A 13,718-nucleotide genomic window follows, 5' to 3' on the forward strand; every position below is an offset into this window, starting at 1 on the left:
CTTTACCCCTTTTCTGCTAAATGCCCAATGACCTCCACCTGCCTATCCTGCTTCAAGACAAACCATAGTTTGTTTCTTTGTTTCATCCAAAACATGGCAGACTATGGTTGGTGCACACAACCAATATTGGAAGCTAGAGTGAGCTTGAGGCTCATTCCAAGCTCCATTAGATAAAACCCACAAAAACATCTGCCAAAATAAATCGTAGTCTTGAAGGCATCTCAAATTCATTTCCCTACATTCAACAGTAGTCCATTGCGGATGGTCTTCTTTGGAGTCTTACCTATGGTCTAGTTTGTTTTTCCTTTTAGGATAACCTTACCCCCAAAGCTACAAAATGTTCATGGTGGTGCTGATGATGGAGGAGAGAAGCAAGAGGTCTCTCTGCAAATGGGGTAGCATTTTTGTTTGATGCTGTGTGTGCTGGTTTGAGTGGGAGCCTTAAAGTCTGTGACTCCGTATTATTATTATTTAATTCTTGTCTTTCCAGCCGATGGGGACCCTCATTTTGTCGTCGATTTCCCCTTGAGCAAGCTAACGGTCTGCTTCAACATTGACGGGGAGCCAGGAGACATCCTCAGATTGGTTTCTGACCATAAGAACTCTGGTATGTTGGAAGAAGAAAGAAATGTTTAGTTTCTGTATCAGCAGAGATAGATTAAAGGTAAAGGTACCCCTGACAGAGTTGTCCAGTCTTGGACAACTCTGGGGTTGTGGCACTCATCTCGCTCTATAGGCCGAGGGAGCTGGCATTTGTACACAAACAGCTTCCGGGTCATGTGGCCAGCATGACTAAGCCGCTTCTGGCGAACCAGAGCAGTGCACGGAAGCGCCGTTTACCTTCCCGCCGGAGCGGTATCTATTTATCTACTTGCACTTTGATGTGCTTTTGAACTGCTAGGTTGGCAGGAGTAGGGACCGAGCAACGGGAGCTCACCCTGTTGCGGGGATTTGAACTGCCGACCTTCTGATCGGCAAGCGCTAGGCTCTGTGGTTTAACCCACACTGCCACCCACACTTCTTAAAGGGTGACTTAAGCAAGTTTGCCTTTAAACTGATCCAGTCACAATCCCACTCCACAGAATGCATACTAACTGTACAGTACACAGAATCACTAGTACTGGGTCCCAGCTAGCATTATTTCAGAGCTAGAATTACAGAAATTCTTCCTCTTCTGGGAAGGCTCTAAGAATTCCACTGAGTGCTTTCCTTCACACCTCTCCGCCATCAGTTGGTTGATGGTAACGTACGCCCACAGCTTTTCAGTAAATTTTGGGTCTGCATGATTATCTTTGCTCAGGAACTCATCCAGTTTAGACCGCAGTGCCACCCGTGTCCCTAGAGCTAGATTAAAGGTAAAGGTAAAGGGACCCCTGACCATTAGATCCAGTCATGACTGACTCTGGAGTTGTGGTGCTCATCTCGCTTTATTGGCCGAGGGAACCGGCGTACAGCTTCCGGGTCATGTGGCCAGCATGACTAACCTGCTTCTGGTGAACCAGAGCAGTGCATGGAAATGCTGTTTACCTTCCTGCCAGAGCGGTACCTAATTATCTACTTGCACTTTGACGTGCTTTTGAACTGCTAGGTTGGCAGGAGCAGGGACCGAGCAGTGGGAGCTCACCCGGTCGTGGGGATTCAAACTGCTGACCTTCTGATCGGCAAGTCCTAGGCTCGGTGGTTTAACCCACAGCGCCACCCGCGTCTCAGTAGAGCTAGATTAGCAGCATGCAAAAAAAGTCCATCGTTCTCCTTATCCTTCAGCAGTGGCTCCAAACATTCGTTTAAAAGTGATTGGGGAGGAAGCACTGGGTCTCTGAGTTGCCCTTCTGCTCCAAAGAGAGGTGCCTTCTCACACTGCCCCACAGGGGCCTAGGAAGCACTGCCTGGCCAGCCCCAGAGGCACCATTTGCCTGGGGAGCTTGTAGTCAGGGCTGCTGCAACAAACAGCTGTGCTGGGAGGCAGAGATGCTAAAGGGCATCAGAAGAAGGAGGGAAGGAAAGAGGAACAGTGTTGCCCACGGCATCCCTGACCATCATTCATGGCACACTGGTTCAAAACCACTGCTGTAACCCACACTGGGACCTTGTGCTGAACAACAGGCAAGGAATGGGAATAAAAATAGCAACGAATACCAAGTGCTACCCCTGCCATACAGTGTCAAACACCAGGAGCCTCCAAGAAACATGTTACACCAGAGTTTTGTGGAGTTCCATGCCTGGACCTCCCTATAATTTCCTTCTCCAAAATGCAAAGGTAATTATCTGGATCGGGGCCACAGCAGAGGGAAGGGAGGGGCAAGCCTCCCCACCTACACTTCCTGTTTCTGATGGCTGAATGACCTGATAAAGGCAACCATGTTGTCATCATTGAACATTGTTGTTTAGTCGTTTAGTCATGTCCGACTCTTCGTGACTCCATGGACCAGAGCACGCCAGGCACTCCTGTCTTCCACTGCCTCCCACAGTTTGGTCAAACTCATGCTGGTAGCTTTGAGAACACTGTCCAACCATCTCGTCCTCTGTCGCCCCCTTCTCTTTGTGCCCTCAATCTTTCCCAACATCAGGGTCTTTTCCACGGAGTCTTCTCTTCTCATGAGGTGGCCAAAGTATTGGAGCCTCAGCTTCAGGATCTGTCCTTCCAGTGAGCACTCAGGGCTGATTTCCTTCAGAATGGAGAGGTTTGATCTTCTTGCAGTCCATGGGACTCTCAAGAGTCTCCTCCAGCACCATAATTCAAAATCATCCATTCTTCAGCGATCAGCCCTCTTTATGGTCCCGCTCTCACTTCCATCATTGAACATAGCTGTCAACTTTTCCCTTTTCTTGCGAGGAATCCTATTCAGAATAAGGGAATTTCCCTTTAAAAAAGGGAAACGTTGACAGCCATGTCATTGAATGTCTGTGTGGATTTGGACCCTTGTCTTCCCCCGTCTCCTCCGTCCCCAATTCCTTTGGTACAGTTTGCCTCCAGAAGCAGATTAAGTCAAGCTGATGGGAGCTCTTGAGTTAAAATGTTTCCGTCCTAATGGTTTAAAGGTCTTGAGCTTCTGATCTGGCCTGGAATTCCTAAGCAGCTGTGATTTGTAAGAGGATTATTTATATGGCAGCAAAGTTCTTGACCAGCCAGGGGTGACCACGAGAGTGAGGAAGACAAGGCAAGCATAGTTTTACAAAAGAGAAGGCAAACAAGACCTTTAAGAGGAATCTATCTACCTTGTTCCACTCACTCCATAATTCAGTGTTCCAATTTTTCCTTTTATGCATACTTTACCCAAGTATGTGCTTTTCTTTTAGGAAGAACTTTCTGCAAATATTCATTTTGATTGATACTTGCCCAAAGTCCATAGCCAATGCAAGTTTCTTTTTGTAATACACCAGAATAAAAGAAATGCTTTTAACAATCTAACCTAAAAAGGAACGAAAAGCAAAAAGAAGAAAAGAGGGAAAGTGGGGTGGGGGTGGGGGTAAGAGAAAAAGAAAAAGAAAAAGAGAGAAATTAAAATAAAATAAAATAAAATAAAATAAAATAAAATAATAAAATGATTTTTGGTTCTCTGTCCTGCGGCTAAATATACAATTCATTCATTAACATCCAACTGTTCTATTTTTTATAAACCAATATTTTGTCAGTCTTCAAATCCAGATATTACAAGTTCATTTTCCCTTCCATGCAGAAAGTCTATAAGAAGTTTAAATATTAGGAAGAACTATTCAATAGTGAAACGGACTCCATCGGAAGATGGTGGACTCTCCTTCCTTGGAGGTTTCTAAGCAGAGGTTGGATGGCCATCTGCCATGGATTCTTTAGTTGAGATTCCTGCATTGCAAGGGGTTGGAAGAGACTATATTTGGGGTCCCTTCCAACTCTGAAATTTTATGATCCTCAAAAATAAAAGTGTGTCTCAGAAATCCAATTCATGTTGCAGACTCTACAAAAGCTTGTCTTTCCTGAACGTTCCTCTCAGCTCAGCATCCGAACCATTGCCTTTTGCTTCTTCCATGCCCCTTCAGGTGTGACCGTGAATGGCCAGCTGGTGGGAGCCCCTGCCCCTCGTAGAGGCCACAAGAAGCAAAGGACCTACTTCAGAAGCATCACCATTCTCAGCAACAAACCAGAAAGGTCCTACCTGGAGGTCACTCCCACGAAGGTCATCATGGATGATGGGAAGAGGCTCATCCTGCCTTGCGACCGCAGCGCCACAGTAGCAAGCAGGAACCTCGAGGTGTCCATTGCGGCCCGTTCCAACGTCACCGTGGCCATAAGGGGCACCGTCGGTTTCGTCGTTCTGATCCACCACTACAAGAACCCCGCTCCCTACCAAAAGGATCATCTGGGCTTCTACATCTCCAACAGCCAAGGCCTTTCCCCAAGCTCCCATGGGCTGATCGGTAAGAGGGAAACACTCTGAGAACGTATGGCGCCAGGCCATGGAGCCTAAATTAGATCGGATGCTCCAGCTTATCCCAGCACCGACTCCAGGAATTAGGGACAGGGAACTTCAAACTGGGAAGCAGAAGATCCCAATTGTGCAAGAATGAGTTGGTACAATGCCTATCCTTTTAAGAGTGAGGCAAATGGTGGACTTCTGGTTTGCTGCAGAGGCAATGGCGGCACTCTCTGTGTCGTCCGCTTAAACGACAGCACGGTTCTGGCGGCTAGAGGTTTGGGGGTGAGCGCCAGGGCTAGGCACCCCCCCCGAAAAACTCCCCATGGAGGAGTGGGGATCTTAGGGGTCCAGCAGAGCGCGTGAACTCGCCCTCCTGTGCCCCCCCAGCTGCCGTTTTTGCACTTTTAAGAATGAGGCAAATGGGGACATGCAACAAAATGTTGCAGTGTAGAAGAGTTTGGATTTGATATCCCGCTTTATCACTACCCTAAGGAGTCTCAAAGCGTCTAACATTCTCCTTTCCCTTCCTCCCCCACAACAAACACTCTGTGAGATGAGTGGGGCTGAGAGACTTCAAAGAAGTGTGACTAGCCCAAGATCACCCAGCAGCTGCATGTGGAGGAGCGGGGAAGCGAACCCGGTTCACCAGATTACGAGTCTACCGCTCTTAACCACTACACCACACTGGCTCTCACAGTGTCTACACAGTGTAGAATGCTTCTGTTCAGGGTTATTGCTCCTCCTTCTCTTCCCTCCCCTGTTCTCTCCCCATTCCCACCCCCACCCCCAAGTTAGCATTCAGTGGCCACTGAGCATGGGAGGTATGCCTCTCTAGGACTCCCCCCCCCAAGATCTTTGGAATTCTTGCAATACTTGGGGTTCCACCAAGCCACACTTTTGCAGCAGAGGGCTAGTGTTTTGGCTACTTAAGGGAAGAGAGAGCATCCTTCTTTAGCCAGTATGGTGTAGTGGTTAAGAGCGGTAGTCTCGTAATCTGGGGAACCGGGTTCGCGTCTCCGCTCCTCCACATGCAGCTGCTGGGTGACCTTGGGCCAGTCACACTTCTCTGAAGTCTCTCAGCCCCACTCACCTCACAGAGTGTTTGTTGTGGGGGAGGAAGGGAAAGGAGAATGTCAGCCGCTTTGAGACTCCTGAAGGGGAGTGAAAGACGGGGTATCAAATCCAAACTCTTCTTCTTATTATTTATTTATTACATTATCAATATTCATGTTTTTGGAATATATCCCAGCTATAAAGAATCCTGTGTCAGTGGTGGTTGGGTGATAGACCCTTGACTCTTTGTGCGTCTAAAAACTAATCACGCTATAGTTTTAATAAAAGAGGTAACAGGACTTAGTGAGCAGGAAGAGGCTGTGGCAGATAGCAGTCCAGAATCAGAGGCAGATGCAAGAGAGGAGGGAGTCCAAGAGGCAGAGATGGGTCAAATTGTGCTGGTCCCGAGGGTTAACCTTGAGGCGAGGTCCGAGTCCAGTCCGAGGTTGAGGGTGCAGTATGGAGGCTGTCCATCAAAACTGAAGTGGGATCCAAGGCAGGGAGTCAGGTGAGGTCAGGAACTCTGGCAGAAGAGCAGGACAGGGTGCAGGCAGGAACAGGCTACCAACAACATTGCTCCCGCAACCTGGGACTGGGGCTGGCTGGCTTTTCTCTGCCTCGAGGCATAGGGCGGCCCCGGTCCACAGGTGACTCGCCTCTCCTGGCCTGGAGGCGAGCACTCCTCCTGCAGGAACTTAGTTCCCTCCACCTCTCTGCCCTGAGCCTCTGCAGCTCAGGAGAGGCTGGAGGGTTAGTGGACCCATAGGCAACCTCAGCTTCCTCTGATGGGGCTGAGAGTGGAGCACCTGCAGGCAATGGGTCCTCCATCACCTCAGGAGCCAGAGCAGACTCAGCTGGTGCCTGCACCTGAGGATCCAGCACAGGTGAGGACCCTTCAGGCTCAAGCCTCGGCTCAGCTGGTTCTGGAGGCGGGGACTCCTGTGCAGGCTGGGATTCCTCAGGTTCAGCCTCCGAGTCCGAATCCCAGGCCATCACACAAATTTGTGAAGAAGCCGAGGTGTCTCCTCCTGCTGCTGTGACTAGCTCCCCCACCTCTGGTCTCCCAGGACCAGAAGGGGTATGAAGAGGGAGGAAGAGAGACAGGCATGCTGGGGGAGCCTCAGATTCCTAGGAAGGACCTGGGGGAGGAGGACAAATGTGGGAAAGAGGTGGGGACCTTCAGTCCCAACTGTGTCATAGGTGCAAGATCTACTGGGACAAACTGCTGTGCTCAGTAGGACTGCCCCCCTGAGTCGACCTTGTTTCCTTAAATAAAGAGTTACGGTATTTTTTGCTCTATAGGACGCACTTTCCCCCCTCCAAAAATGAAGGGGAAATGTGTGTGCGTCCTATGGAGCGAATGCAGGCTTTCGCTGAAGCCTGGAGAGCGAGAGAGGTCGGTGCGCACCGACCCCTCTCGCTCTCCAGGCTTCAGGCAGCTATCTGCAAGCCTTCGGAGCGCGGTGGGAGTTCCTGCCGGGCTCCGAAGGCTTGCGGATAGCAGCCTGCTATGGGGGCTGGGGTCGGAGGAAGCTCGGGCTTCCCCCATTCCCAGCCCCGCAAGCTCTGGGAGCGGCAGCGAGGTTGCACGCAATCTTGTCGCCACTCCTGGACCTGTTCTGGGGGCTGGGGTCAGGGGAAGCTTGGGCTTCCCCCGCCCCAGCCCCACGGCTGAGGGGGGGAAATATATTTTTTTCCTCCCCCCCAAAAAAACTAGGTGCGCCCTATGGTCCGGTGCGCCCTATGGAGTGAAAAATACGGTAACTTCACAGATGCCGTGTAATTTATTGCTGAACAATCTCCCCCTCTGTTCTAAGGGGAGAATGGGTCACATGGCAGGAGCCACCACAGTGAAGGCCCTGCTATGAGTGGCTGCAAGATGACTGCAAGACTTATCTGTATTCATGCCTCTGACAAGCTCTCCCTTTCCTCCTACACAGGCCAGTTCTTACACCAAGACGTTAAGCTCACTACCCAAGAGCCTCTGGGGGAAAGACACCAAATGACCAGTGGGAACCTAACGAAAAGCATGGACATAAATGCTGGGAAAGCGTTAGAGCTGAAAGGGCGCTTGATTCCCGTCGTATGGAAGCAGAGGAAGATCTATAATGGCGAACAGGAAGTGGACTGCTGGTTTGCCAAGAACAACGCAGAGAAACTGATCGACGGTGCCTATAAGGATTACTTGGCTTCTCACCCTTTTGACACAGGGACTAGCTCCTTGACGGAAAACCAACTCTGAGGAGAAAAAGAACCCCATTTGCTTTTTGACACATAGGAAGCCATCCGGTCCCGAGGCAATTCCTGCACTTTGACAGTGTTTTGTAAAGCCAAAGAAATCGAGATTTGCTTCAAAAGGAATTCCATTTATACAAGACAGCTGCCTGCTCTCTGGTTCACTAAAGGACATTTTCCCGAGTGACTATAATAAGGTCTAATGTGGACTTTTAAAAAAGAAAGGAACAATAAAAGATTGCGAATATTGTCCGCGGTGCCCATAATACAGGAAATAGCTTACAGAATGTGGGCTATTTCATTTGCATAGCTGTCAACTGTGCCTTATTTGGCAGGAAAGTCCCTTATCCCAGCACTGTGTCCTGCTGCTGTCCCTTATTGATGATGTCCCTTAAATTTCCCGGGTTTCAAAGGAAGCAGCTCCTCTCCCTCCCTCCCTGCCGGCCAGGGATGAGGGAGGCTCCAACTGTGTTGCTTGGCTGTGTTGCTCACCCAATAAGGAGTCTAAGAATGACTGGGGGGGGTGAAGCTTGCATGCCTTGTACCGATCAAATTGGCTGTGTTGCCTGGGGACTCGCCTTTGCTCAGCGCTTCCCAGCGGAGAGGTGACGGTGTGGTTTCCCTTGCTGCTGTATCCCTTTGCTGGGTTGCTGCGCTGTGGGAACCACCGCTTGAGGCTTTGTTTGGCTGCTGGCTGGGCTTTCTGCCTTTGGCTCGGAGGGGCTCAGAAGTTGAACCTACCTGTGCTCTGAAAATCCCTTATTCTGGCTGCTGATCCCTTATTTTCGAGGCTGCTGGTCCCTTATTTTCAAATCTGTAAGTTGACAGCTATGCATTTGAATGAACAATTTTTAAAAGTGCATATTTTTGCACTCCACAGTTCTGGTGCTACGTTTTCATTGAGTCTGAAAGGTCACAAATCAGCCCAAATGAAGCATTTTTAATAGATCCCATTGATTTCAGCAGGCAAGGTTAATTTCTCCCTTGAGATCAATGGGATTTAAATGCCCTTCGCTTCAAATGAATCATGCCTATCGCAACCAAACAGCTTCTCTCTGGCGGGGAGAGTGTCTTCCTGTGTTTGCATGCAGAAGGTTCCCAGTCCAATCCCTGGCCATATCCGGATATGGCTGGGAATGTCTCCCTGTCTGAAACCCTGAAGGGTTGCTGCCAGTCCATGTAAGCACTACTGAGCTAGATGGACCAATGGTCTGACTTACTATAAGGCAGTTTTCCATGTTTTAGTTAAGAATAAGAATGCAAGTCCATGCACAGCTCAATTTACACCGTCGTCATCTTCTTCTTTGGCAATCCCTCGTAGCCGAGTAAGATTGTCTTCCATAAACACGGTTTTAACAATGAGTCCGTAAGTGACTGTGGAGGCCAACTCTGGATCCACATGTTCTTCCACAGTGGGACATTCATGTAAATGCAGGCAACAGAAAGCTCCTTTCAAGTGCCTCCTTTGTCTTAGAACAGAACATTTTTGGTAGCGTGGTTTCCAAATCTGTTCCCCTCCAGTTACTAACTTTCTTGTGAAAAGAGGCTTCTATTTTCCTGCCTCGTTCCTCAGGGCACTTTAGAATCCCCCCCCCCATGGTGCTTTGAATTTATCTTATTATTTATCTTATTATAAACCCCCTTCTCCAGTGCTGTGCAGCCTCCCTGGCTGCCTGAACTTGTTGATCTGTGAACGCTCCAGGGGAGGAGTTATCTCTTGCTGTGTTCCCCTAGGCCAGGCATCCCCAAACTTGGCCCTCCAGATATTTTGGGACTACAACTCCCATCATCCCTGGCTAACAGGACCATCATTCAGGGATGATGGGAATTGTAGTCCCAAAACATTTGGAGGGCTGAGTTTGGGGATGCCTGCCTTAGGCTTTCATTTAAAGGTGGGCAGCTGGGGAGGCTGACGAATGCAGGCCACTAGTGGGATGATTTGCAGAACGAAACAATGGTACACTCACAAAAAAAATCACCCACCTCAAAATGATGGTAAGCTCAATACTACCCCTGCCCCCTGCCCATAATCATCCCACTGGATTTTACTCTCCTTTGATAATTCTGCAGTGCAATTTCTTTTATCATTAATTGAGGAAGATTTTTGTTGTTAAATGAAAAAAAGGTGGGAGACTAGATTTAGGAAAGTGTTTGTGTAATATCCTTACAAATCCCTTTGTGAGGTCTGTCAATATATTAATTCAATTTTACTGAGGCTAAAAAAGGAAATGCAGCCCCAGAAACCATACTGAGCTGACTGCATCCCGACATTCCAGCTTCCAATCTATTGTTTGATTGTGCAGTGTGCAGACCTCTGAAGATCTGACATGCTGTGTATCCACAGGTCCAGTTGAAACCAGCACTTAGCCTCCAGTCCTCCTTGGAAAACAGACTCACCCAGGTGACACGTGAATAATAAAGGAAAGGGTGTCTCTGACAATGTGCAGAGTGTTGTTGTTTTTTTGCTTCATTGGGTTATCGCAAGTGCTCAGACTTGGGGCCAGAGTTCCCAGTTCATTTTTCAGATAAGCTTGAGTATAGGTAGCCCCTCTGCTGGAAAAATGAAAACTGGGTGGACCCTAACTTGGGGGGAAGGCCACGATCCAATCAGCGACAGAGCCACAGAAATATAGTGTCCCAATCAAGGTAATAGTCCCACTCTATTCTGAGAGACGCGGGTGGTGCTGTGGGTTAAACCACAGAGCCTAGGACTTGCCGATCAGAAGGTTGGCGGTTCAAATCCCTGCAACGGGGTGAGCTCCCATTGCTCGGTCCCTGCTCCTGCCAACCTAGCAGTTCGAATGCACAGGTACCACTCCGGCGGGAAGGTAAACGGTATTTCCGTGCACTGCTCTGGTTCGCCAGAAGCGGCTTAGTCATGCTGGCCACATGACCCGGAAGCTGTACGCCGGCTCCCTCGGCCAATAAAACGAGATGAGCGCCGCAACCCCAGAGTCGGCCACGACTGGACCTAATGGTCAGGGGTCCCTTAACATTTATTCTGCTTTGGTCAGACCCTGCCTAGAATACTGTGTCCGGTTCTCGGCGCTGCAATTTAAGATGGATATTGACAAGCTGGAATGTGCGCAGAGGGCAGCAACCATGATGATCAAGGGTCTGGAACCCAAGTTTTATGAGGAACAGTTGAAAGAGTTTAGCCAGGATAAGAGGAGACTGAGAGGAGAAATGAGAGTGCCGAGGGTGCTTGCCAGAGAAAGGAATGCACATGGCAGATAGTTAAGTATTTATTGTCAAAGACTACACAGTCGCTTCGACAGCTCTGGGTATCACGAGGGCTCCGCTCTATGGAGCAGTTGCAGCAACAGGGGGCCACTCCCCTCCACCAGCCTATGTACCTTCCACCAGTGGAGAAACATCCCCTGCTCCTCCCTTTTCAGTTCCCACCTGGTTCTGTGAGACAGTAGTGCCACAGAGGGTGGTCTGAACTGCCCCTCCCTCCTCTTCTTCCAAGCCATCCTGTGCTCCACCTCTGAGTCTTGCCTCCTGGCACAGACAGAGTAGAATGGGACATAATTTGGCCCTTTCTAATATTAACATGCATTTACGAAATTCACAGCTTTTGGGGAACTGAACGGCAACTCTGCTCTGAAATTTGCAATTCTTTGGATTTTGTTGCGTGCCTCTCCAAATGAAAGTTTCATATGCTAGGTGATGTTTTGCACACACAAAAAGGGTACCTTGGGATAAATGGAGATGCTTATATTTCCACCCAGCTCGGGAGTGAGTTTAGCGCACTCTGTTACAGCATGTTAAAAAGCATCCAGTACAGTCACATGTAACAGGGAGACCCTGAGGAGCTGCAGCCAATCAATGTTAACAAAGCTCCACAAACCAATATATCAGTCTCCCACCACAGCCACCTGGTATCCTCCACAGGTTTTGGACTTCAGTTCCCATCAGTCCCAGCCAACATGGCCCATAGTCAAAGATGCTGGGAACTGTAGTCCAACCAATGAACTAGTAGAAAAACGCTTCCCTTGTTTAGGGTCTGTGGCTGTGTGGATCTATGTTGGCCGAAATCCCATAGCAGTTACCAGTACAGTGGTATCTTTAGCTACGAACTTAATTCATTCCGGAGGTCCGTCCTTAACCTGAAACTGTTCTTAACTAGAGGCATGCTTTCACTAATGGGGCCTCTTGCTGCTGCTGCACCGCTGGCACACAATTTCTGTTCTCATCCTGGGGCAAAGTTCTCAACTCGAGGTAACTCTTCCAGGTTAGCGGAGTTTGTAACCTGAAGCGTTTGTAACCTGAGGTACCACTGTATATCCTTTGCTGTCTTCAGAAATGACCAACCCTGTATGACCGGCTAGAAACCCCAAATTGAGGGAACTGTATTGCCCTGTAAGAGATCATCTGATAGATTCTTAGGACCACATTTAGCAGGGCAAAGGTATTAAGCATCCCATTACAGTGGTACCTTGGTTCTCAAACTTAATCTGTTCCAGAACTCCGTTCCAAAACCAAAGTGTTCCAAAACCAACGTGTGCTTTCCCATAGAAAGCAAAGCAAAATGGATTAATCCATTCCAGACTTTTAACAACAACCCCTAAAACAGCAATTTAATATCTAACGAGACCATTGATCCATAAAATGAAAGCAATAAACAATGTACTGCAGTCACACAATCAATAAATCAGTAGCTGAACTGGGTTCCACACAGTCACAAGAACGAAACAAAAGCTGCAAAAACAAAAATGCAAAATAAATAGCAAAAACAGATAGACCTCAGCGTAGCACTCAGAACAGAAGTGTGGCACTCAATTGGAGGCATGGCACTCAAAATGGAGCACGTTCAGCTTCCGAAAAAAGTTCGCAAACCGGAACACTTACTTCCGGGTTTGCAGCGTTCAGGTTCCAAGTTGTTTGACTACTAAGCCATTTGAGAACCAAGGTACCGCTGTATTGCAATGTGCTTCCTTCCACAGTGGTGCCTCGAACCCAAAGGTTCCCAGTGAAGGAAGTCTATGTCATAGAATTGTAGAGTCGGAAGGGACTACTAGGACCTTTTGCCTAACATGGGGCTTGAACCCCCAACCCTGGGATTAAGAGTCTCATGCTTTACCAACTGAGCTATCCCAGAGCTTCCAGGTCCCACCAACCTTCTTTGGCTCAAGGCATTTCAGTGCCGTTGACCTTCCCTGGGGCTGTGAACATGTTTTTACAGATGTGAGGGCTTGTTTTCTTCCCTGTGCCAGGCCCCTGGGGAGAAAAAGCTGGAAACTGGGCCAAAATACAAAGGATGACAGCAGTAGGCTGGGGAAAGAATGTGTTTGTTCCTTCCTAGGAGTCAACAGAAGCAGCACAAAACTCGGATAAGCTGAGCAATTAAAGAAGTGGGGAGGAGGTTAGGAATGGGCCCACTCTGTTTTCAGGATGCATTCTTGTTCTGAGTGCCTTCTCTTCAGTGTTGAGCAGCATATCACAAAATATACCATAAATGCGAAGCACTGGGAGCTAACGTACCTGCTTGGTGCATGCTTCATTAGCACAGCAGGCATAATTTTTAATTTATTCAAAGCATGGAAGAAGATGAAGGTGGCTTGTTTTTCCCCAGGACTTCTCCTATGCTGGTGCAGAAGTCACAGAATGCTCATGACCCTCCTCGCCTCGTGACCCATCAAATCTTACGGCCAGCACCTGCTGTAAATAGTTCCCTCTTGCAAGTCCTAATTTTTGTTGTTGTTGTTTAGTCATTTAGTCATGTCCGACTCTTCGTGACCCCCTGGACCAGAGCACGCCAGGCCCTCCTGTCTTCCACTGCCTCCTGCAGTTTGGTCAAACTCATGCTGGTAGCTTCAAGAACACTGTCCAACCATCTCGTCCTCTGTCGTCCCCTTCTCCTTCTGCCCTCCATCTTTCCCAACATCAGGGTCTTTTCCAGGGAGTCTTCTCTTCTCATGAGGTGGCCAAAGTATTGAAGTCTCAGCTTCACAATCTGTCCTTCCAGTGAGCACTCAGGGCTGATTTCCTTAAGAATGGATAGGTTTGATCTTCTTGAAGTCCATGGGACTCTCA

The 13,718-nt window shown here is 48.6% G+C and overlaps 1 protein-coding gene across 2 annotated transcripts in view; it reads left to right on the plus strand.

Moving 5' to 3' along the window:
* The window catches only part of ITIH5 (inter-alpha-trypsin inhibitor heavy chain 5), a 56,258-nt gene extending 46,139 nt beyond the window's left edge, over positions 1-10,119 (plus strand). The window contains exons 12-14 of one of the 2 annotated variants that reach the window (XM_028747271.2): positions 491-607; positions 4,015-4,392; positions 7,385-10,119. In XM_028747271.2, the coding sequence (XP_028603104.2) occupies positions 491-607; positions 4,015-4,392; positions 7,385-7,686 (797 nt within the window). In that variant the 3' untranslated portion in view covers positions 7,687-10,119. The remainder of the gene's footprint in view (positions 1-490; positions 608-4,014; positions 4,393-7,384) is intronic. The other variant, XM_077935343.1, reaches the window with a different exon arrangement.
* The last annotated feature ends 3,599 nt before the right edge of the window (positions 10,120-13,718 follow it).

Source organism: Podarcis muralis, chromosome 10 (genome assembly GCF_964188315.1).
Source record: "Podarcis muralis chromosome 10, rPodMur119.hap1.1, whole genome shotgun sequence".
NCBI classification, from domain to species: domain Eukaryota; kingdom Metazoa; phylum Chordata; class Lepidosauria; order Squamata; family Lacertidae; genus Podarcis; species Podarcis muralis.